Genomic DNA, 26298 nt, shown 5'->3' with positions numbered 1-26298 from the left:
ATAAAATTTGCAACTTCCAAATTTATGATTTTTTTTTTCTTGGAGTTTGCTTAAAGCTAATATTTTTAGGTTGCGTTGAAATGAGTTGAGTTGAGATAATAAAATATTATTAGAATATTATTTATTATTATTATTATTATTTTGAGATTTGAAAAAATTGAATTATTTATTATATTTTATGTTGAAATTTGAAAAAATTGTAATGATGAGTTAAGATGAGTTGAGAGGAGTTTTAGTTCCAAACGCACCCTTATATGTTTGTCTTTTTTTTTTCTTTTTTTTTTTTTTTTTTTTTGGGAAGCAAACTCATTTCATTGATACCGAAACTAGTACATATTTCTTACATAGTTGGAGTTTCCTCCAACTTTACCATGCAATCAAAAATAAGAAGAGCATTTTTAGCAAGAATATAAACTATTACATTGCCCTCTCTATTAACATACTTAGTAATACAAACATCAAACATAATAGTTGTAGACCTTATGTTAGACGTGATCATCCCAAAATAGTTTTGATCTAGTGTTTGCTTCTGGATCCTTACTACTACTAACATCTATGTTTGGCAAGTGAGAGAAGTACTCTCACTATTATTCTTTATTTTATTATTATTTTTTATCTACTTTTTTACTATTAATTACTTTTCACCTATTTTTCACTACTATTTAATATTTTATTATTACTTTTTCACTACTATTCACAAACATTCACAACACTTCTCACTACCCAAACGTACCCTAAGAATCTCCCTTTAATATGATCTTGTTCATGCCCAGTTCTAGAGCAAAAGTAGTTGCTAACAATGCACCTACTGCTTCAACAATTAAAGGATCTGGATTCAGGTACTGATTCTTTCTCATGGTGGCTAAGTAATTACCTTCCCCATCTCTAACTGAAATGTCAATACCAATTTTGAAATGCTTTTTATCCACTGCCACATCTCAATTCACTTTGCAAAAACCTGAAGGGGGTGCTTTCCATGTTTGTGTCCTCAAAGAATTTCTGCTGTGATGTTGATTCTCAGTATTGGCTCCTATTACTGCAAGATCAAGTTGCATTTGTTGAACACGATGTTGAACTGTTTTAGGATCAATCATAACATTATTGAACACCTTATCATTTCTTCTTTTCCATAGGTTTCAAAGAGTCAAAGCTAATTCTTCAATTTCCTCCCGCTGTAATTTGCTGAACATATCTGCAAGAAGTTCTTTCATACTCTGACAAGTATTATTACACTTCTGAATCTTTTTTGAGCACTACTCCAAAATATCATTAGCAAAGATACATTAAAAGATAATCTTATTAAAAAACTCTAACCACCTCAATATATTTTATATCTTGAAGTTTCTTATGACAATTTGGTGAATTGTTAGAAAAAAAAAAATCTATTAACGAAGCGTTATGGCATACTTACATGAAAAATCTTTTGTTTCTTTTTTTTTTATGGTAATTATTTTTTTTCTTGTTTTATTTTTGAAAAATTAAATTAAAATATAATATTTGTATTAGATTATTTCTTTTTTAAAACTTGTAATTATTTGGATAAATCATATTTAACAAAAACTCTCGCGTTCACTGAAAAGTACCTACGCAGTATATAATTGTGCTAATTAAAAACTTTTTAAATATATATTACTGCTATATATTGTTCAGTGAAGTACAAAACTTAGATTATGGTTTACATATATTATGATATTACCTCTTTTATATAATTCTTGTATAGTCGTTTCCATAGTTCAATCTCACCTTTTGATTGCAATATATATAAAGTTTAAATGTAAAATTATCAATATTTATAAAAAAAGTATTCTTAAAAGATCTCAATTTATATATTTATTCCAAACCTAAATCACCTGGATGATACCCTTTAACCCGGCTTCATCCCTAGCTTATACCATTTTAAAGGATTTATTGGCTAAGGTTCTCGAGTTTCTTTAAAAATTCAGAACTTGTTGGTTTTCATCAACATTATTGAGAAAGTGGTTGTAGAGATATCACAATGAAATAAGATCATTATGGAGAATTATCATATAGTTAAAATATGGTGGAGTTTCTGGAAGATGGCGCTCGAATGAGGTGAGCAGACCATGTGGGGTGGGGCTTTGGACACACACAACAAGAGGCTAAATAAACTTCCATCGATACACACGTTGTGCATAAGGGATGGTTCCATACTTAAATTTTGGAATGATTTATGGTGTATAGATTGATTCCTTAAAAAAGTTTATCCAAAAATATATAGCATCGCATGGAAACAGAAAGCTTAAGTAGCAGAACTCATGGATTTATCTAGTGGCCCTCATCAATGGAATCTCATTTTCTTAGAGCTACCTAATATTGGGAAATTGACACATTTATAGATTTCATCAATCTTGTGTATAATTGTAGAGTGAATGGAGGGGCTGATACAATTTTATGGTCACCGTCTAAGAATGAGAGATTTACTGTACAATCGTACTATAAATCCTTTATTAGACATTTTACAAGAACGCTTGCGTGGAATGACATATGGAAGACTAATGCTCCTCTAAAAGCTTATTTTTTGTTTGGACAACGTTACTATGTAAGATTCTTATCTTAGATAATCTAAAGAAACACCAAATCATTGTGTTAGATTGGTGTTATATGTGCAAGAAAAATTGGGAGTCAATGGATCACCTATTATTGCATTGTGATGTAGTCATTAGTTTGTGGAATGATATATTTGCTAGAGCAGGGCTTCATTGGGTGATGTCACAAAGAGTTGTTGATTTTTTGGCTAGCTGACAAGGCATTTGGAGTAACTCTCAAATTGCAACCATGTGCAAGATGATAACAATATGTCTATGGTGGTGCATATTGATGGAGATGAGTGGTTAAAGTTTTGAGAATCATGAACGGACAATGGACAAAAATAAAGTTTATTTTCTTCAAATCTTAATCCAGTGGTCAATTGTAATAGACTTTAATTGTAACACTTGGGCCATCACGAAACCTGTGTTCCAATATCTTTTATGTTTGGGAAGCCCAGTTGAGATGTAGCAAGTATTTCTTAATAGGCTATAGGCCCAAAAATTATTTTGACGGAATATAGATTTTTATTGGGCTTGATATTTAGATTAAAATCTTTTAATAGACCAAGTGAAATCTATCTATTTGGAAATTGGTCCGAATAATTTACGAGATGAATTAGGCTATTTTAGCAGTTGAGTCGAGGCTCATTATCATGAAAGAAAAACGCTAAATGTACTTAAGAAAATTTAAAAAAAAAAACTTATTTGTTCACGTTAGTTATTGATACGTTGAAAATCATAAAATTTGAATTTCAAAAGAAAACTAACAAAACGAGTATTCTAAGAAAAAGTATAAGAAAAACTGGAAGTACATGTAGTACTACTCATTATGAAATGCTTGGCCCATAAAAAAAAAAAGGACAAACCAAAGAAATTATTTTGAACTGCTCTACCCAATCCGACCTAATTGTTAAGTTCATACGCTACACAAGACTTGGGTCCAAATATTTGAAATAATTCCTACCCAATTACCCCCAAGGCTTGCACCTGTTTGCTCTAAATTGGGAGATCAACGTGCAATTATTTCTTTAGAAACTCCCCACCACACACAACTCCACTCTTAAGCACATGCATGTTTCTCCTTCCCTAATCCTTAGGGTTTTCCAATAATCCGCACGCACGCACGCTTACTCACACATGGCAGATCCTTGCACGTACAACACACACACACTATAGATCCTTGCACGTAAATCATCTTCAACCTAAGATTAGGGTTGCCGCATCCCAAACCTCTTATCTTCTACACTCGAGCTTCGCCGGCTAGACCCTTGCACGTAAATCATCTTCAACCTAGGACTAAGGTTGCCGCATCCCAAACCTCTTCTCTTCTACACTTAAGAGCTTTGCCGCCTAGTCGCATCTTCCTCCCCAAAGCCAAGCCTCTCCCCTTGGCCAGCCACCCATCCAGCAATCCACCATGCAACCCACACCTAAGCTATTTCTCTATCACCAGTGGAAGCCATCTCAGCTGTAGTTGCATCGTGACATCCAAACCAATAGCCATGATAGAGCACAACCACGTATGACCACCACCTGATGCTATCGAGTTTTCTTCTACACGACGGAAGCCTGCTGGCTCATTGCTTCAAACCTCCAACGCATCCCACCGTATTCCGCCCTGAACCACGTGTAGGATTCTAGGAACCCCAGCACGCAAGCCTCCATCATCCTCTATTTCAGGCACCCAAATCAGAGCAAGAAACCCCCGTTCGTTCCTCGACTTTTAGCCCCGTTACAAGATTGAAACTACCGCACGTTGCCCCAGACCTGTCGCACGCCTCATCGCTGTCTCACGGTGAGCTCTCTCTCTCTCTCTCTCATGTCGTATTCTCTCTCTCTTTTTCTCCCTCTCACATCTCTCTCTCTCTCTCTCTCTCTCTCTCTCTCTCTCTTAGCACTTCCTTTCTCCCTTCCACAATGGTTTACCATCATGCCCAGCCGCTTACCGTCGCTCGTTGCTTCTCTCAATAAATCCTCCATTGCCCTCTACCCACAACGATGCTAGGTTGTTTTCAAATAAGATGAAAGTGTTTGTTTAACTTTTTCCTAAGACTTTTACGTAAAGTATAGTAAATTTGTAAGATTAAATTACATTTAGGCCCTTTTAGTCACAAACCAAGATAAATGTGTTTTGAACGAGTGATTTAGGTAGGGCATGATTTTACGATGGACCTCAATTTGATTATCGAAAATTATTATTTTATTTTATGTGGGTTTCGTCTCACTTTATGTTAGCCCAAAAAGTTTGTTTAACAATAAATAGTTAAGGATTTAAATTATATTAGTTGGTATTAAAGTTTTTATAGTTAGGTTTCTGTAGCAAATAATTCAAAGGTTATTGTTGTAGTAAGAAAAATTAAGTGAATATCGATTAATTGGAATGATGATATTTTAGGGTTACTAGAGTCTTAGAATGTTAGGAAATATGGGTTATTATAGTATTTTGGGCTTAAATATCAAAATATGTATTTAAGTAGATATTTAAGTAAATTATATGTCTATTTTATATGTGACAATTAATATTTGTTCAGTACTATTGTGAAAAAATTCAAAAAATTTAATAAGTTCATGTAAGCTGAGTTTCTATACTACACTTTTTAAAAGGATTGGATTGAGGTTGATTTTATGAAAAATGTGCATGTTTTGTTATGAAAAGAAATTTGAAATAACCTCAGTTATTTATTCTACATTACTCATAAAATATGTATAAAAGATAAAATATTTTCTGTCATGAATGGTGTAGACGTGAGCTATTTTTTATATTATATTTCTGAACTGTGAAAAAAATAGCGAATATGAAAATTTGTGCATAATTCTATGATTATGATCTGATTCTGTTGTGTTTTGAATATGTTATGTACTTTGATATGATATGATGTGACATTTGAAAACCTCTGGCATGACATTCTGTTTCTGTTATGTTCTAACCTTATTACAAGTATAAAACTGTGGCCTCTGTTCGGGTTGGTATCAACTTTTCTATCTCCGATGCACCTACTTTGGAAGCCAAAGTGGTTTTATGTTTGGTTTTTCATGTGTACACACTCGAGGCTCCGAGAATAAATAAGGGGAAGATTTCATATTTTGTTTTTGCTCAGTTGGCCGCCAGGGTCTGCACAACCCTATCACGGGAGTTAAACATGAAATTTTTGTTCTAATGTAATTTTTCAGTTATGTTATGCCAAATAAGTTTTGAATAAAAATATTTCTGAACTTTCGCTACGATCTTTTTTATAACATGTTATGATTCTACATTTTGAAAATAAAAAATATTTTATTATGCATTTTGAAATTTGTAAATGCTCATGTTTACATACTAGTATATGATGTTCTCTGCTTATTGAATTGTTGATAACTCATCTCTTATCTCCACAATATTTTTCAAATAAATTTGATGCCTCAGGTGGAAGTTAGGATTAGGAAGTGTTGTCAAAGTTTGATGATCATGGAGGAATAAGTGTCAAAATGTACAAGTATTTATTGGAGAGTCTTATTCAGTAGATTTATTATTTTATGTTATTTTGGTATTTTAAAACATGGATATTTTCGAATCTTTGTAGAGATTTTAATTTATTTCATTAAGGTGTTTCTTTGGTGTCTTGATGGAGGAACATATATATTTAGTTTGAATAAATGAATTTATATTTTATGAAAAATTTAGAGTATATAAATATGTTATGAGAGATGGTTTTAGTTTATAAGAGGTAACTTTTCAGACCTTCAGGAATGGAGCGTTTAATTAATGATATGAATGTAAGTAACTTTCTTATATCTTTAGACACTCATGCAAGGTGCTGATCTTGTATTTGTCTTGAATACTTAGTTTTATCTTTTTTAATAAAATTCTTATTTATTGATATAAAAAAAGTTTGTCACTTAATAACCAAATAAACAACATAAATGGCAATATACACACTCATTGAGACTTGTTTGTTAGGATAGACGAAAAACATCTAAGAGCATTCTCATTGATTTGGTCAAATATATTTTTAAAATTTAGTCAATATCATACTTTTTTATATTTGTCTATTCTATTTAAATTCAATCCCCACATTAACCATTTAATTTCTATATAATAAAAAAATATTATTAAATTAATAATTTTTTATTTAATTTATTTGTATCACATTTTATAATTCTACCAATTTAATATTAATAATAATTATATTATAATTAAATTAATATTAAAAAAATCATATTTTCCAAAGTCATTTAATGTTAATAATAAAAAATATTTGATTAAGCTCATATAAAATTATATCTAAATTTCTTAATTACAAATCAAATAGTATTTTTACTTGGAGTGAGAAATTAATATTTTAATATTTGACGAATCAATTGTGGCTCTCCATTTTTGACCAACCAGAAGTCCATCTTATTTTAAATTTGACCAATCTAATATGAGATATTTTTTATTTCAATTATATAAATTTTAACTAATTTTTTCATTTGATCAAGCGAATATGAATGCACTAACGTGATATAATTTTAACAAAAAGTCGTAAGAGGTGATAAATTTTGAATCGCGGTGAGGTAATAAAGCAATCGTGATGAGTTAAGTATACCCAACTACATGGTTAACACTGAGCATTTAAACAATTGAATGACAACTCGAGTCATCACTTGTTTAATTGATGAATATTTTAAATTTTGATTTGTTTAATTAAAAGAAAAATAATTGAATTGACTCAATTATTTAATCAGACTTGATTAATCAAATTCCGTATCTTATAAATAGATATTATATATATTGTTTTTGAACAGATAAATATAATAGTTTATATAATAAATAGATATTATATAAACTATACATATTTGCAAGTAAATTCGATAAAAAAAAAAAAATCAATTCCATAATGGATATTCACAACCAAAACTAAAAAATACAATTAAACTTCTCAAAACACACATAGGCTTCAAAGGGTTATATTTTAATAAAGTTCACCTGAATGAAATAAACACGTAATAATTATTTTAAAAACTACATTCAAACACACATGATTAAAAGCTTCCCCACCAAATATCATAATTAATTATTGAATAAGTAGATATTCGAATTTACAGCCTCATCTTCATTTTTATTACCTCAAATAAAAGATATACCAATTAAATAATAAATTAACCTACACATGATGATTAGAGAGTAATAAATCTTGATTAGAAAAAAATTAATCAATCCGTAAATATATGCTTAATGCTAATAATATATTTGATCAATCTAATTCGGAATTAATGAAGAATTAAAAATTTTCCAATTCATTTTTTAATAAAATAATATTTTTTTTATAAAATATTGATGCTGTTATCATTTAATTATTTTATAAATAGTTTTAATTTAAAGTAATAGTAATGCCAGATATAGTTTTAGGATATACAAGTCTCGTATATTTTTTAAAAAAATAATTTTTTAATGTAAATTTTAAATTTAATTATTTTTGTATAAAAATGAATAAAAAAAACTTGTATAAATATTATTTATCTTTAAAGCATTAATAATAAAAGAGCAATGCTAGATATAGTCCCTATTTAGAGACTGCAATGTAAATTTAGGCTATTTTAACTTTAAAATTTTTTAAAATTACAAAATTATCTTTCTTAAAATAATATTTTTTCTTATTTAATAATGTGCATATACATACAATCTCTACTTAAAGACTCTAAATAAAATTTTTCATAATAAAATGGTATCTTTGATCAATTTGGTCAACTAAAGCCAGCAACGTGAGACGCTGGGAATCAGATTCGCCTAGCAAGCACAAGTTTACCGAAAAGCGCACGTTTCACGAAGGCAGAAATGGCGCACACATGATCCACGTCATTTTCTTAATTTTCAATTTAAATGCCAGAAACACGATAGTCAAGCTCAAGTTTTGGTAATCCCCATCCATGCTGTTGAAGTTGAAGTTGAAGTCTCTGCTCGAAGGCCATCCTCAGTTTGGTATTTCCCGAGATACTCACATTTTCCGGTACAATCTCTTTCCCGATTAATTCATCCTCTTATCTTTGATTTTCTTTCCCGATTATTATTTATTTATTAACACGTGGTTCTCTCTTCCATTACTGTTTTGATTGGAATCGAAGGTCCAGGAGCTCAAGGAGTCCAGAAATGGCACCTCCGATACTTTCCTTGGCTTTGCCCTCCGAGACCGGTCGAGTTCTCAGTATTCAATCTCACACAGTTCAGGTACTGCCGCCCCTCCTTTTTTCCAATATTGACCCTCTGTATGGTTGCTGAGAATTAAGGAAGCAAAAGGCGAAACAAACTTGAGGTCCTTTTTTTCCCAATGAAGGGCAAAGATGACCTTTTTGCGTGGATTTGTTGGCTAACTTGGCTTGATCAACACAGTTTGTTTGCTACGTTGTTTTTTTTTTCAAAAAGCTTTTCTTCCTTTTTCTATCATTAAAGTTAATGCATGAATGTAATCTCAGTTAGTTTCGATATTGGTTCGTTAATTTTTTGGTTGATATTTGTGTGACCGAGAAATTAGAAATAGAAATGAAGCTTATTTGGGCGATTATGTCAAGCACGGTTATGAATTTATGTGAAGCGTGAGAAATGTGCTTTACTTTGCCACTGCAAGTAGAAAATTTTGGTTGATTATGGCATAAAAATTAAAAAAGTAAGAAGCGTGTTCGAAGTTTTGTAGGTCTCAAATCATGAGACAGAATTCGAAAGAAATGGCATTTTAAAAGATTGATAAAAAGCCTTGCCTTTCTCTTTCTTTCCTTTTTTCAGTAATTCTTACTAACCTATTATTGTCAAGTGGGTAAGAGAAATGGAAATTTTCTTCTATAACGGTCGGTTCGCTAAGTTTGTTTCCCACACTTATTGGAGACTTGGAGTCATATATTTGTGTCACCATTGAGAGTCCCAAAAACATCAGGATTATTGACACATTTAAATGTTGTACAGATTTAGACCACTTAATTGTGGATATAAATAGCCAATTGCCGGTATATTCCTTCCTTGTCGTGGTTATGTATTTGTCTGGTCTGCAGTAATGTGAGGGCCATGGAATCACTTGTTTGCCCTATCCATTGAAGTAGCGAACATAACATGTCTGAATCTACGATGCCATTGTGCGAACAAAATAACTAATTGGAGTTATGGACGAATGAAAAATTAAAACAAAAATACAATGCGGGGTCCAATTGTAGCACTCACTCAAGCGCTTGTGTGGATCTGCAATCTTCCGTTACATACTTTGTTTTAGGACAATCACAGTGGCAAAGGTGACTGTAATCGGCAACTGAAGCAAACACAAAATGCTCAGATCTCTTCTTTATTTCTTTATCAATGCAGGCCTTAACAGTACTTCCTTACTCTTTCTTCAGGGATATGTTGGAAATAAATCAGCTGTCTTCCCTCTCCAACTATTAGGCTATGATGTGGATCCAATTAATTCAGTGCAATTCTCAAACCACACAGGCAAGCTGCTACTATTACTTCATTCAAACAGTCTCAGAAATTGCGAGGCCTGATATATGGTGCGAAGTCATCTATCAATTGGTATAGGTCCAGGCATTGCACAGTGAAGGTGGGGACATGGTTTAATTTTACCTTAAATTTTTGTAGGATACCCAACTTTTAAGGGCCAAGTTTTGAATGGACAACAGCTATGGGACTTGATAGAAGGCCTTGGAGCAAATGATTTATTGTACTACACTCATTTATTAACAGGTATGCCAGCCAAGTTTTATGTGACATGGTACAATAAAACTTGTGTATTGCTCTCTGGATAATTTGTCGTGTGTGCCATGGTACCTGTGTATTGCTCTCTGGATGAATTAAGTGACATAATTTGTTTTCTTTTGGGGGTGGGGGAATGGGATCAGTCTTTCTGAGATAGGAGAATCTTCTGTCCACTTTTTTATGAGAAGAAGAAACCGGATCTGGTTCCTGTAGTTTATAGACAGGAATTAAGTTTTGACCAAGGAAGTACTTCTAAAAAAAAAATACATCTTGACTGGGGAAACATGCTTGACAGATGCATATGGTTCGTACTCCCCATAGTTTGTAACACTGATTTCCGATTGATGCTTTACAGCCTCAGAATCAATTTGATGTGTTAGATCAAGACATAGTTTGATACTGCTATATGTTGCCCCACCTAACCAGCATTGTAGAATTTGAGACATGAAGAAGTGTTGGCACATAATTAGGATCCCCATCAATCAAATCCCTAATAGAGTTTGAGTCTAGTTGTTAAACTTTTTGGAAGAAGGAACATAACTACTTTGAGGTAATTTTCCATATATTTTCCAAATCTAGTTTTACCTAGTATATGCCAAATACAATCCGGTGTATCATAGTGGACCACATTGGAGTGCCACTCTATTATAATATCATTATATTCCCACCCTTAAGTTACCTTATCAACTTTGACATATATAAGATATTGTCCAATAAACTCCATTAAAATCTCGCGTTCTTTTAAATTTAGGTCTTTTTCTTTCTTCTTCTTCTTCTTCTTCTTCTTTTTTTCCTCTCTCTAGTAGACCTCTATACTTCGTTTTCACTAGGCTTCTCCCCATTTTTGTGCTTTGTAATTAATTTTTTGTTTTATGTACAAAAAAATTAAAAACATTGCACCACATATTTCTATGGAGGTCTGTATCGCCCAAAAAAGACCACTATGAAATACTATGACTTGCTTGTCCGTTTCATATTTTTTACTTGATTGTTATGTGTTTTATAAATTTTACCTGGGGAAGGAGTGCAACATTTTTCTTTATTGTCAATTTTACTCCTCAAAAGTCACTTTAGACTTTGTATCTGAAATTTTGCCCTGAATCTTTTTTGATTCTTGATTTTTTCTTTATTAGGAAGTTTTTCTTTTCATTGTACGTTGTTTTAAGTCTGATCATTTAATTTTCAGGTTATATTGGTTCGGTTTCTTTTTTGAACACTGTGTTGGAAGTTGTTAATAAGCTTCGTTCCATAAACCCGGAACTTACATATGGTGAGTAGATTACTTTAAAATGGAATGTCTGGTGTACTGATTGTTTTAGAAGTTTTCGCGATATCAAACAATGTTAATCCTTGTACTATTGCTCTGAAAATATTAATGTAGATACTGGGGACTAGATAAAAGTGGTTTGTCAAGGCTTATAACTTGTTGAGCAAAGTTCATAATTGAAATACCATCTCCAGCTGTATAGCCATATATGTAGAGTTGACAGATTTGATTTATTTAGGCCATAAGAAAACCAATATTTTTGGGGTCAAAATATGATGGAAAAAATAGATCTTGGTTTTGTTTCTGGCACAAAATAATATGGATGAGACGCTGCCAGAATCTGTTGTTGTTGATGCTGCTGCAGCTTACAATTATGATTAGCTTGGAATTCAGTTTTTGACTAGGCAGATATACAGGTTATATTGGCTTTAATGTTCAAGGATGCTCACTTTAAAGAGCGTCGAAAGCCACCAGAAGAGGTGATAGGCATTAACAGCATATTCAAGAGGAGAAACCATTGACTCTAGCTAATAATATATCCAGAATTTGCCAGTATGTTTTGTTCTTGAAGGGAAAAAAATGTGTTTCCATGTCTCATTAAAATTTGGCTTTTTCTTGTCTAGTATGTGATCCAGTGATGGGTGATGAAGGAAAGCTCTATGTCCCTCTAGAGCTAGTATCAGTATATCGCGAAAAGGTGACCAATCCTGTTAAAGTTTTAGTGGTTTTTTCCTTTATCAAATCATATCCTTTTAATAAAATGTCTTTATCCTAACTTTCATATCTTGATTTGAAATGAAAAGAATATTAATAAAGAACTAAATGACCTTCCCAAAATGTCCTATATTTTATTATCGGTGATGCCTTTCAATAAGAATTTTGCATGCTTTTTTAGAAAGGTTAGAATGCTATAGTACTAAAGAAATAAGAACTTCTACCATTAGAAAAATGATGTATTTTGGGATGTCTTGAAAACGAAACTCAGAAACTTAAATTGGCCACAGGGTGTAGAAAAACTGACTGTGAATTTGAAATGTTGGGATGTTCTTGACTGCTTTCCGGCGTTAATGACTATGTCAGAGTGGTATCTCAAACTGTATGTTTGACATTTGGATTACTTGGATCCTAAATATTAAACAACCAGAGTAGTCACTTAGTCATGAATGGTTGTCTATTTATGTAATTGTTTCTTATTGTAAATGTCATAAGGGAGACTGAATTGGATATGATGGTTACATTTTGGTAATGCTCTGTATGATTAGGTTGTCCCAGTGGCTTCAATGTTGACGCCCAACCAGTTTGAAGCAGAACAGTTGACTGGTTTCAGGTAGTTACTAATACCTCAATAAGGTTGGTGAAGCTTACTTAATTGAGTCTTTTAACTCTGGATATGTCTAGATGTAGTTCATCAGCCTAACATATAAAACAGTAAAGAAAGAAAGAAGAGTAAAAGTAATAAATTGGAGTATGAAGTGTTATGACTTAAGCTGTTACTCTCTTTGTGATTATATTACACAGGAAATTATCCGGCTTTCCTACATATTTGACTTTTGAATAAACTGGATTTTAATTATATTGATGTTATGAATTACAGTTCTCAGTTAAGGTGTAACTAATTCATATGATCTTACAAGGAGATTACTGTTTCAACTAGTAATGGGAGGGATGTATAAGTTCCTTGCATTGTTATTTGAGCATAGGTTCTATTTTGCACTTGCTTTGCTATTCACTCACATTTTCTATCAGAAGGATGCCTTATCCTTCTAACTCCCGCCTTGTTTGTATCTTTCTTATATGCATACATTTCAAATAAATATACAAGGGATAGGTGTTAATCTTGTATAGGTCACGTGTACTTGGGCTATGCCTATTTTCCTCATCAATATACTTTTTATTTACTGATAAAAAATTAGAAGAATTGAATTTAAAGCTAATAAACACTTTTCAGTTGTACCTATGCGCTAAGGTTGCATCTTTATATCCACATTTACTTCTTTTGCCTGTGGCTCTTGTGCCTAATGGTACGATATACTTGTTACAGGATTGGCTCTGAAAGAGATGGCCGGGAAGCTTGCAACATCCTTCATGCTGCCGGGCCATCAAAGGTTTTGTTATTTCATCATAAGCTGAACCTTTGAAGCCCTGAGATGCTTATGCCTATTTGAATATGCAAGCTTCTTGTTCTGTTCTTGGTTCTAAACTTCCATTTGTCTTGTTATTTGGAGTAGTGATTTTGGAGTACCTTGTATACTTTGTGTGCTAGGGTTGTGCCATTCTTTTGTGGTTTATTTTATATTTTATTTGTTTATCAAAACATAATTGTAATTTTGGTGACATCAGAGTATATATGTCAAAATCAATGCATGTGGTAGACATTGGCACAAAACTGATTTTTGTATGGATCAGTTCAACTCTTAAACAAGCGTGCCCTGAGATGAACATGGGTCATTGCTAAGAAAACGACTGATAGATGTAGTCTTGATTGCTAAAATCTACAGCATGCTTCAGTTAAATGAACATTTATAGATATATGCCATAGCACTCTTTCTTAGATGGGCATCAAGTGCACCTGTTTCCTCTGATGAAATGAAATTAGTTCTCATGGAAAGAACCACAGGTGAGTTTAATGGATGAACTGGCCCAATTGCTTCTTCCCATCTCCCAATATGTGGGTACTTCCTATTGATGGATGGAGTACCTGACGCAGAACTGTGTTGTTTTTTTGTTTTTTGACATTATGATAATAGCAACCTCGCCAAATGTCTAGTACCTGTTCAGTTGCGTGCTTCTGGTTCTTTGGAATTAATTTATGCAATCTTGAGCATCTATTATACTTTTGTAGATGTAGCTAGTGCGTTCTGAGTCGTGAAATTTACGTTTGATGAAACCTAGTTAAATCAACCAAGTATGATATGATGGAGACAGCTATTTCCATTACTTAAGTGCTGTGAGTGGTCTTCTTTGACGTCTGGGATATAGTCCAGATTCTCTGTCTAGATTCTACAATGTTTTCATTGGAGGCATCAATTTTTCATGTCAGTTAAGCTATTGTATAGCTTAAGGTTCCATTCCATCAAATACTATTCAAACAATTTATATATGCAAGTAACTTGTCCATGAACTTCATGTATATTACTTTAACATCTCTGTCTCTGAATTGTTAAATGTGATGTATGTTCTTATCAATCACAGGTTGTGATTACAAGCATAAATATAGAAGGCAATCTTCTTCTTATTGGCAGTCATCAGAAGGAAAAGGTAAATAACCTTTTGTATTATAGATGATTGAGGTTGAGATGTTAACTTTGGCTTAGACTTGGTCATTCTGGTATCTGAAGTATGAAAAGGAACTTTTAACATGGTGGCAAATGTTAAAGTTAGAAAGTAATCTACTGTTACACAAAAATGCTAGAAGCAATTAGATTTTATGAAATTAGGGACTTCCAAACTTAGGATTACATTGTGGTTGTTTCTTCAGATCCTCATCTCTTGTGTTCAATTTGGGAGTCAATTGTTGAGATATACGGCATCTCTTTTGGTGTTTGTCCAGAAATTTATACTGCTATCTCTCTCTCTCTCAATACTTATTTTTCATAAATATGCATTTGTGAAACCATTTCCTGTCTCATACATATGAAGTTAACCCATTCCAAGAAGTTAGTCTTTACAAACATTGATTAAGGATCATTAATGATATGTTTAATTTGATATCTTGAGTTATAAGACTAGAAAATGTATCTCTTAGTTTTCGGTTCGTTTGTCCTTGTTAAGCTCTATTTAATTTTTTTCACTAGCATTTTGAGTATAGGTTCATAGTGGTAGAAAAAAGTAGTCGTGCTGATTGATTTATGATTAAAATCTGCTTGTGCTAAACTCTCAATTGTGACAGGATCAATCTCCTGAGCAATTTAAGATCGTTATTCCCAAAATTCCCACATATTTTACGGTATGTAATTCATCACCATGATTAGTATCATCTGCAAAGCTTTCATGATTCTGTTCTGGTACTAAGACTGATTTGTGACTTAAAGTTGCTTTTTTAGCATGAAGCTTTTAACAAGGTGATGAGAATTGGACAATTTCCTTCTTCCAGTCTAGGACTGAGAAATATTAAAGTAGCACGTCTAGGGAATGTTATATGTAATGAGATCTTGAAATGCAAAGACACCTGGGAACTTGTTTTCGTTTATGCACGGCTTTCCAATCATGTTATTTGTATCTGCATTAGTCTCATAATCATGAAAAAAGTACTGCTGTCTATATGAACAAATCCATCAAGACTGCTCAAGAACTATCATATTTTGCCAAAACAATGTGATGAAGGAAGATACATAGACCTTGTAACACTCTTAGAATGGCCTTGTTCTCATTCAATGAATCTTTTGTTCTTCTAACAATAATATGTCACAGAAAGTGAAATACTGTAATAAAAAAAAATAAGAAATAGTCCTTTGTACAGTGAATGCTTTCATTTTTTAGCTTTAGCTTTCATGATAAAATCAATTTATATATGGCAAAAAAATGAAGATTAAGGCCTAGTTTGGGTTATATTCTCATAATACCTCACTACTATTCATTATCTTATCACTTTTCACTACTATTCAATATTCTATCATTACTTTTTCATTACTATTCACAGGATACCTGAGAATACCTCACTAGCCAAACACAACTTTAACTTGTCTTAATCTAAAGGTCTAGGGTTTGGCTCAAGTGGTAAAGGCCTTGGGCTTGGGGGTATGCTCCCCCCAGGTCTAAGGTTCAAATCCCCTTGGGTGCAAACAATCTCTAGAGGCCATTGGATTGGAGGATTTTCTCCTTGAATTACCCGAGGTGCACTTGCAGGAAACTCCTTGCTGAAGGCCTATGCACTCCCTGCATTAATTGGGACGCTGTTCCTGGACACCCGGTGCTAATAAAAAAAAAAGGGACAACATTCTTCTAGTAGAAAATAGGAGAAAGCTCAGTTATAGCTGTTTTTAATCTTCATTTATTCTTTCTTTCTTTTCATGTTTAAATTACTTTGAACCTATAAAAAAAAAATTTTAAATTACTTTGACTCGATCATTCAGATACATATGGAGGGCTTCTTGTTGGTGTGCATAATACTAGGAAAAATGGATGGCCTCATTTACAAATAGGAAAGGAGGAACGTAAAACTATTTTGATAAGAAATATGGTAATTTATATTGTGAAGAAGTTTTAAACTTTAAAAAACTTATATCGGAAGTGCATACCTGACATTATGAAATAGAGAGGGTAAAATTTTAGTTAGTTGATGTTCTTAATGGTTCTTAGGTGCTCTTGTTTTGCTCCCTGGTTACAACTTGCAAATGGTGGGATCTGATCATGTGGTGGATAAATCACATTTATGCAGTTGCTCATTTTACCCATAAAAGTCTAATATTCCAGTACCTTTTGTACTTGATTTTTAATGCAATAAAGGTACCTCAAAGATAAAAAGAGGAAGAATGGCCAATGAGAATGTCTCCTTTAAGGACAAAAATTATTGAAGAAGGAAGTCGGCCATTTGTGGAGGAGACAATAGAACTTCTCGCAAAAACCATTTGTAGATACTACATGAGATGGTGGTTAGTTAGGTGCTGTGTTTACGTTGATGGTGGTTTAGATGGGATTTGCAAGGGGGCTTGTGATTGAATCAAAGCTCTTCACAGTGGTGAGAGAAGGTCGACTGATTCGAATCTTTTGAGAGAGTTAGGAGGTTCAAGCAGGAGCTGTTACTGGAGCTGGGCACTTCAAAATGGCTTGGAAGAGCTCTGGAAGATTGCGCGATAAGCTAAATGAGGGACTTTTATACGTCAACAAGGGAAGGCCACCAGAGTGTCATAGCTCAGCGATGCTCGAATAACTGGGGTTGATTCTTGGAAGTGGCAATTTACGGTGAAGGGAATCGCCAAAGTTGTATTATTATTCCTGAAGGAGAGGGGGCAAGGGGATGGAGAAGAATGAAGGAGGTGTTATTGGAGGCTACCCTGGTGGACAGAAACAACGTAGGGTTTGAGGGTGGTTTGCAGCGGAAGCCATGGAAAGAAACTGAGGTGGGTTCAAAGTCATACAAAGAAGCTCTATCTCTGGCAGTAAGTCACGGCATCCCGAGAACTGGGGCTGGTGGGGGCAGTACTAGTTGTGAAGGTATTGGTAGGGGGCACTTTGAGGGCGACATGCATTGAGCCCCTCACGCTTTCTCTCGGGAGCGAGATTATGGTAGAGATGTGTACTGCATGGTGAGGGAGGTGCAGGCGCAATTGAGGTATCTGCAGAGGGAGATGGCTAAAGTGGTGAGGAGTGTCGGGGTGTTTAAGGAAAGTGATGAAACGGTGCGTGTAGGGGGGAAAGTGGTGAGTTTTGGGGGTCTTTAGTCATGCATAAACCTGTAACTTTGATGGGTTTAAGAATGGTCACCCAACTGGCCATTTTGAAAGGCATGGGTTTAAGCCCAATAAGTGGAGGGCTCGGGCAAGAGCAGTGTCGAGGCCCTCACTGCCGCAGTTGTTGCCACAACGCCACTAGAGGGTAGTGGACATGCCGAAGATTGGGCTGGTACTACAGGAGAAGCCGATAGAGTTGGTGGAGGATTTTCCACCACAACCGAGATGTGGGGGTGGAGATGTCGGTTCGGGGAATGGCCAGAAAATGCCGACGAAGTGTGGGGGTGAAGATGAGGGTTCGGCGAGGCCTTCTGAGTCGCTTAGTTACGTTGAATCACTGCCGTGAGACATTTCTCTTCTGGGGGATGGGCAGAATTTGTCGACGGGTTGTGAGGGTGGAGATAAAGATTCGGTGAGGCATTTGGAGCTGTCGTGTGACTTTCTTCCTCTGGGGAGTGGGCATAATATATTGTTGGGGTGTGAGGGTGGAGATAACGGTCCGGCAAGGAGCCCCTTTGGTTTGCACACTCACATTGTTGTGGTGGGAGTTAGCAATAAAATGGGAGCAGAGGACTCAACCAGTGAAGAGCTCTCTCTCAGACGAAGAGAACCTGGGAGGGGAAGTGGGATTTGTACTCGGGGAAGAGATTATGGAGGAACAGTTTGAGTTTAGAACTCATAATCCTATCCCTTTGAATTGTTTGTTTCCAGACCAGTCAAGTGTCTCAGATTGGGTGTTTAACACAATGAAGGATATACAGGACTTGGTGGGTTTGAAATATGAGAGATATGAGGAGTAATTCATGGTGCTACTCACTGCCATTGAAGATGGGCACCAACAACAAAGAAAAGCTGTCTCCAAGAGACAACGTGAACTTAGGAGGCTAACCTGGTCCATAAACTCTGAAGGTAGTTCTAGTAGGGATAGGTCTAAGGGGAAGGGACTGGCTTATCCCAAATAAAACCAAAAATTGTCTCATGGAATGTCCGCGGACTAAATGAGGCCAGTAAGCGTCTTCAAATAAGAAATTTACTGTGAGGGTGGAAGGCGGACATTGTTTGTTTATAGGAGACGAAGCTAAAAGTAATTACTACTAAAATTTTAAGAAGTATATGGAGTTGCATTCATGTGGATTGGGTATAATGGCAGCTGATGTTGCCTCAGGAGGTGTTGTGGTGATGTGGGACCAACGGGTGGTGGAGAAAAGGGAGGAGTTCATAGGGTTATTTACGGTACCGCATGCTCTTTTAGGAGTGTGTCAAATGGTTATTTGTGGGCCTTTGCAGGTGTGTATGGTCCTAATATAGACACCGATCGTAGATTATTGTGGGATGAACTAGTTGGAGTTCACACTGTGTGGGATCTCCCATGGTGCATTGGAGGAGATTTTAGCATAATCAAATTTCCTAGTGAGAGCTAGGGCAATAGAAGAATGTGACCAGTAATGTCAAATTTCTCGGAATGATTTTTGAGTTGAATTTAGTGGATCTACCAATGGCGGGGGGTACACGCACGTGGGCGAATAATCAGACGTGGTCTTGAATAGATTGATTCCTAATTTCCCCAGAGTGGGAAATCCATTATCCGGAGGTTTGGTAAAAGAGATTGCCTCGTTTGTGTTCAGACCTTATTATGTTGGATTGTGGGGGGATTCAAAGAAGACGTCGGTATTTCAAGTTCGAAAATATATAGCTGAAATCAGAAGGTTTTGTGGATAAGGTCAGATTGTGGTGGTCATCTTATCAGATATAGGGTACTCCTAGCTTCACGTTTGCGGGTAAATTGAAAGCTTTAAAACAAGATTTGAAGTTTTGGAATTTACAGTCTTTAGGCAACATTAGGGAACACAAGGATAGTAAGATAAGGGAAATACATGAGCTAGAAAGGTTACAAGAATCTAGGACCTTAACACAGGAGGAATTAGCCCAAAAGCTAGTGCTGGTTGCAAATCTTGAGAGGATCATTCTACTAGAAGAGATTTCGTGGCGGCAAAAGTCTAGAGTATTATAGTTGAAGGAAGGAGACCGAAGCACTAAGTTTTTTCACGGGGTAGCCAACTCTCACAGGAGATCCAATAATATTGAGATGCTGAAAATTGATGGGGCTATATGTAAGGATGAGCAAATGATTAATAATCATGTGGTTGGTTTTTACAAGCAGCTACTAACTAAGTAGGAGGTTTGGCGACCTAAGCCTGATGGGTTGATCTTTGATTCTATTGGGCCCATGGATGGTAGCCGTTTGGAGAGGCCTTTCGAGGAGGTTGAGGTGTTCGATGTGGTGAGGAAAATAACTAAAGACAAGGCTCTGGGTCCTGATGGATTTTCTATGGGTTTCTTTCAAACATATTGGGATGTATTGAAGGATGATCTCATGAAGGTGTTCCAGGACTTCCATTCAGTTTTCGAGAAAAACCTAAATGCCATTTTTCTTGCTTTGATACCAAAGAAGGTTGGGGCTGAGGAGATTAGGGAGTTCCGATCCATTAGTCTAGTAAATGGGGTATACAAGATTCTTTCTAAAGTACTTGCAAATTGCCTTAGTGAGGTAGTGAGGAAGATAATTTCAAAGCCCTAAAATGCTTTTGTAAAAGATAGACAGATCTTAGATGCGGTTCTCATTGCAAATGAATGTCTGGATAGTAAATTGAAAGCTGGCAATGTAGGGATTATTTGTAATTTGGACATGGAGAAAGCATATGATCATGTTAATTGGGATTTCCTTCTTGACCTTCTTGGGAGGTGTGGTTTTGGAGAGAAATGGCGATCTTGGATCTGTTGGTGTATATCTATGGTGAAATTTTTAGTCCTGATAAATGGTAGTCCAACATGTTATTTCAATAGCTCATGAGTTCTAAGACAAAGAAATCTGTTGTCCCCTTTACTCTTTGTTATTGTGATGGAGGCTTTGAGCAGAATGACCACAAACCTGGTCTCCAATGGGCAGGTGACTGGTTACTTGATCGGATCCTCTGGAGTGGGATTTATTAATATTTCTCATTTATTGTTTGCAGATGATACTTTTATATTTTGTGAGGCATACAATAATCAGGTGTGAGTATTGAAGGCTCTCTTACTTTGTTTGGAAGCGGCCTTGGGGTTGAAAGTGAACTTAGACAAATCAGAGATAGTGGCTATTGGAGGTGTCCAGCATATCAGATAGTTGGCTAACACTCTGGGGTGTAAGATTGCCTCACTCCCTATGACATATCTTGGCCTTCCGTTGGGGGCTGCCTAGAGAGCGGTTTCTATATGGGATACAATCATTGAGATAGAAGAGCGTCGTTTAGCAGGTTGGAAGAGAATGTACCTGTCAAAAGGTGGTAGGATTATCCTGATAAAGAGTACATCATCTAATCTACTGACCTATTTCATGTCCTTGTTCCCCATTCCAGCAAGCGTGGCGCTACGTATTGAGAAATTACAGCTGGACTTCTTGTGGGGTGGAATAGGTGAGGAATTTAAATTCCACCTAGTCAAGTGGGAGAAGGTTTGTTGTCCTCTCCCTAATGGTGGTTTAGGCATTTGAAATCTGAGAATTTTTAATTGGGCGCTATTTGATAAATGGTTGTGGAGATACCATAAAGAACCAGAAGCCCTATGGAAGTTGGTGATTGAGAGCAAATACGGTGGTTTATGGTGGGGATGGTGCACCAGTGAAGTGAGAGGGGCATAAGGAGTGGGGTTGTGGAAACATATAAGAAGAGGATGGGGGGACTTCTCTCGTCACTCACGATTATGCTTAGGAGATGGGGCCAGGATCAAATTCTAGTATGATGCTTGGTGTGGTAATGGTACTCTAAAGGATTTTTTTCCTGATCTCTTTAGGGTTGCAAATGATACATATGTTTCAGTGGCGGATGTCATGGTGTTAGTAGGGGAACAAATCCAGTGGAACATCAATTTTAGCCCTGCATCGAATGATTGGGAAGTGGACAGCTTTGCAGCCTTTTTCAGACTTTTGTATTCTCTCAGACCAAATAACCAGCATGCCGACTCATTGTAGTGGATACCTTCGGGTGGTGCGTTCTCGGTTTGCTCGTTCTATAAATCCCTTTCACATGAGCTCCCTATTCAGTTTCCTTGGAAAATAATTTGGAGACATAAGGCGCCTCTCAAAGCATCATTTTTTGTGTGGACAGCTTCCTTGGATAAGATCCTCACAATGGATAATTTGAGAAAACGAAGGGTGATCATCGTAGATTGGTGTTGCATGTGTAGGAATGGGGGTGAATCTGTGGATCATCTTCTACTACTCTGTGAAGTAGCTCGAGGGTTGTGGAACGTGGTATTTAGTAGACTAGAATTGGGTTGGGTAATGCCCGAGTCAGTAGTGGCGGTTTTGGCTAGCTGGACAGATCTAAGAGGAAATCAACAGATCAAGGCTGTATGGAAGATGATTCCTATTTGCATCATGTGGTGTGTATGGCAGGAGCGCAATGAACGGACGTTTGAGGACAAAGAGAGATCGATGGAGGAACTTATTGCTTTCTTTTTTAGAACCATTTGTACTTGGGCCTCTTCCGTTAATTTTAATGGACAAGACTTCAGTGATTTCCTTGTATCTAATGTCCCTACGTAGTTAGGGCATTCTTTGTACTACACATGGCTTTGCCTATTCTTTTATTAATACACTTTGATTACTAGATGGAAGAAAGCAATAGAGTTCCTTGCAAAACCATTCAAAACTACTATTTGGGATGGACCGAAAGGAACATTATATATTTTGAATGCTTCGGGAGTCCTCTTCACAAACCTAATATGGCTTCTTAACTTGCTTTGCTTATTTACCAGTCCATCCAAGATTAATTCAATTTCTATTGGTTGCTCTTAGTTCTAGTGTTATCTTTGTTTGAGATGTGGTGTTTTGTATGCATACTGTGAAACTTGGGCCTCTGAATTTTCTTTTTGTTTTCTCGATTATCAGTTTTTTTTTTTAAATTATTGTATTTGCAATAAATGTTATTCAGAACTCTCATATTTAGCAAGTACCTTGTACTATAAAAAAAGTTACTTAGAGTAAGTACCTTACCACTCCCTGTAAGCCTTCTAACGTCCTTTCCATGTTCATTACATAATCAAATCTCTTACACATCTCTCACTATAGTATTACCAGAAGAGAGTTAATCATTTCTGTCTCCTTGACTATACACTTCACTTTCCGGGGAGGAAGACTTTTTATTCCGATAATTCTTTAGCATTTCAAGAGCCATTTGCAGTCCAAATTTTTTGGCAGTTCTCTTCAGCATGTTGTAAACAAATTTTAGTTGCTTTCACTTATGCTCTATGATTGAATCAGGATCCAAAGTATTTTAGTTCTTGCTAGTTTTAGAAAAAATGGCTCAAGACTTTTTCCTTGCATCCTTATCTGTGTATTGGATGCAACAAATACAACCTTATAAAATGCTCTGAATTCACAATATATGTGTACTTGCTTGCAGGGAACAGGAGATCTTATGACTGCTCTTCTACTTGGTTGGAGCAATGTAATGCGTCTAAGTTGTATTCAAGCTTAAGCTATATAGTGAGTTCTTGCAAATAACATTTTTTTGGTAATAATAATTGTTCTTTGTGAATTTTAGAAATATCCTGACAACCTTGACAAGGCAGCAGAGCTTGCAGTATCAAGTTTGCAGGTACTCTTTTTGCTGTTCTTTCAGTTCATTACAAGTTGCTAGAATTATAAAAGCCCTTCTGTTCTCTTTGCTTCTTAAGTGACTTCAACTTCGACAGTTATATGTATATAGAGGCCTCAAATTGGTTGACACATTCTATCTGACACTATGAGTTATCAGTTTAGGTCTTTATTGTTATCTCATTCTGAGATATTATTCTATTTATTGTATACAATTTTTTGGCCAATTTATTTGAAGGAGAGGAGTGGATGAGACAAATTTAAGCAAAAAACTAAGAATACGTTGTTTTAATGGTGCTTTGTGAATATGCATGAAGTTGCCTAGTAGAATTTATTTTAAAGGGGATGAATATTTAGAGGCTTATGGCAAGAAGCTGTAATGGATTTAATAGCTTCAAGTTTACTGTTTATGCTGCTTTGGGATGTATTCAAGTCAAGATGCTTTCATGAAGCTGAACCTTTAATGAGCCATGGAGAGAATGGAGGCAATGAGGAAAAGCTAGGGAAGAGAGTGAACTTCTCTCTAGTATTTAGTTAACTTGGCTATTGAATTTGCTATTTGTGACGACTTAAGCAAACTGTTTTTGTATTTTCTATACTTGTGTTTCAATAAGAATTTTGAATTAAACCCACACGACCTAAGTAAACTGTTATGGGGTTATTCATATGGATTTGCCCTCAACTCAACTAAGCCTCCTTAGTTCCAATTAAGAAGCCATGACTTCATATCTAACCAACTTGAGTTGACATCACTCAAGCACAGAGCATTTTGGGTTGACTTCAAACCAGTGTGTTACAGCAGTACCGGGATCAGAATACCGAGGTTTATACTCGACTAAGCCTTCTTTGGCTTGACATTGGATGCCATGCTACTATTGTTGAGGGTAGCCCTTGGTTGGTTGCTGGGGATTTGAATGCTATCAGAAATCAGAATGAAGCAAAATATAATCTAATATTCTCCATGCTTTGACTTGTTTGACCATCAAAATCAATTTAAAAATCAATCTTGGATGCATCAATTTGGTCTTTCAAGGAACTTACAGATTGTTGCAGGAACCTTTACTTTTGAGATTATTAAAAACCAAAACCTAGAGTTGCACTTTGCAATTGGATCCTCATCTTTGAACTATGGTTAGTAGATCGTTGAAGTTCTTTCTATCCTTGCAGGCACTTCTGCAGAGAACACTGAATGATTATAGAAGTGCCGGACACGATCCCCAGTCAAGCAGTTTGGAGATTCGTCTGATTCAAAGCCAGGAAGATATTCGCAATCCACAAGTTAAATTCAAATCTGAAAAATACAAATAAATTCTTTAGCTTATCAAGTACAAATTACCAGATGCTCGTGGCATAGGTTATAAAAAGAAAACGTGGTTTCTTTCCCTATTGTTCTTTTCCATAGACAAAAGGTTTATATTGCTCTTAATTGTCGAAGAACTGTATAAAAAACCTCAAATTTTGCTTGGACTAGATAGACAAATTGGGACGACTGAGGGTCGGTTCTTTTGATTAAGTTATTTTTTGCTTCGATATTCTGTTTTGCTGTCTTTACAGGAGTAAGGCATGACTACTAGTACTAGTTCATGTATATAACCACACTATCATCACGCCTCACACGTGCTCCAAACTTAATTCAAATTACATTTAAGGAACCGGTGCATGCCATGTAGCCTGTAGGTGTTTTCTTCACTTCAGTTCAGTTGGCATTCTCTTCAGCATAAAGATGATGTCTTTCACTTTACCAACATGGTGAAATGAAAATATTTATAATAATAATAATAATAATAATGAGGGCTTAATTCCTCTTTCAGGACGTGGCACCTCTGGTGGGCCAGAAAGGCTTATATGGAACATATACAAAAAAAAATTAAAAAAATAAAATAAAATATGAGATTTATATAAAAAAAAAAAAAAAAAAAATTAGTAATTGATTGCACTGAGAGGTAGGGCTGCAATCTGACCAAACCGTTTAATATTTTGGTCTGAACCGACCTAACCCGCATGAGCATGGATGACCAAACCGTACAGCAACAGAACAGGCCCCTCTCATGCTTCTCCAAACCTCATCAACCAAAGTCAGAAAGTGAGGGTGATCCACCCAGAAATGATAGAATCTGAATAGTACTGCGGTGTGCTGAAGCCTGATTAACCAAGCAAGAGAGTCAAATGGCCGCCAGAATTAATGGCATCTCTCACCACGGCGGAACCGTATATTTTAATTTTAGACAAAACTTGGGGAAATAATAAAAACAAATTTAAAAATAAAGAATATATAAAAGAAAAGAAAAAAACCGTTTTTTTTTTAAAGAATTTTTTACCGCCCCCGTACCTATAGTTGGGTCCGCGCTGTGCAGTCACAGCATCGTGGAATTATGTTGATGGGAAGCAATTGATCGTCTAATCATCTTGTATTCTATCTACGATTCTACCCCATTAGAGATCTTCTAATCATCTTTTGCTTGCAAAAGACGAGAACCATCTAAACTATGTTCACTTCTGGTCAAAGAAATTCCGGCCCCACATTGGACCGATCTGGCGTTATATATTGATCATGTTAATTAGCTAACAATTATTCTGATCTTCTACCGTTAAAATCCCCGATCGAGGACGTAAAACGCTACCTTCTTTATATAATATAAATGAAATTCAAACGCTAATTCCAACCAAAAATTGCATGTTTGTGTAGTGGGTTAGTTCTTTTTATAATCAAATTATAAGCATCAGTACTGAGTGCTGAAAAAGTGAAAAAGGGCTTTAAAAGGCCA

The 26298-nt window shown here is 35.4% G+C and overlaps 1 protein-coding gene across 2 annotated transcripts; it reads left to right on the top strand.

Annotated features, from left to right (window-relative positions):
• The first annotated feature begins 8433 nt into the window (after nucleotides 1–8433).
• LOC108988106 (pyridoxal kinase-like) lies at nucleotides 8434–25068 on the top strand. Of its 2 annotated transcripts, none has more exons than XM_018961225.2 (13): nucleotides 8434–8515; nucleotides 8631–8733; nucleotides 9885–9978; nucleotides 10126–10230; nucleotides 11429–11512; nucleotides 12133–12206; nucleotides 12772–12836; nucleotides 13551–13614; nucleotides 14702–14767; nucleotides 15399–15455; nucleotides 23340–23384; nucleotides 23481–23534; nucleotides 24701–25068. In XM_018961225.2, the coding sequence occupies exons 1-13, from the start codon at nucleotides 8436–8438 to the stop codon at nucleotides 24839–24841; spliced, it is 1032 nt and encodes a 343-aa protein (XP_018816770.1). In that variant the 5' UTR covers nucleotides 8434–8435; the 3' UTR covers nucleotides 24842–25068. The 2 variants fall into 2 exon arrangements, with proteins under 2 accessions (XP_018816770.1, XP_018816771.1); XM_018961226.2 differs by having other exon boundaries at nucleotides 23340–23397; nucleotides 24701–24718.
• Nucleotides 25069–26298: the final 1230 nt, after the last annotated feature.

This window comes from Juglans regia, chromosome 1 (genome assembly GCF_001411555.2).
Source record: "Juglans regia cultivar Chandler chromosome 1, Walnut 2.0, whole genome shotgun sequence".
Classification (NCBI taxonomy): domain Eukaryota; kingdom Viridiplantae; phylum Streptophyta; class Magnoliopsida; order Fagales; family Juglandaceae; genus Juglans; species Juglans regia.
This window is presented reverse-complemented; position numbering and strand designations above follow the sequence as displayed.

Coding starts and splice junctions, on each gene's coding strand:
- LOC108988106 (XM_018961225.2), top strand. CDS start 8,436: ATGCTGTTGAAGTTGAAGTTGAAGTCTCTGCTCGAAGGCCATCCTCAG. Junction 10,231..11,428: donor CTACACTCATTTATTAACAG/GTATGCCAGCCA, acceptor TTTAATTTTCAG/GTTATATTGGTTCGGTTTCT. Junction 23,385..23,480: donor TTCTACTTGGTTGGAGCAAT/GTAATGCGTCTA, acceptor TGTGAATTTTAG/AAATATCCTGACAACCTTGA.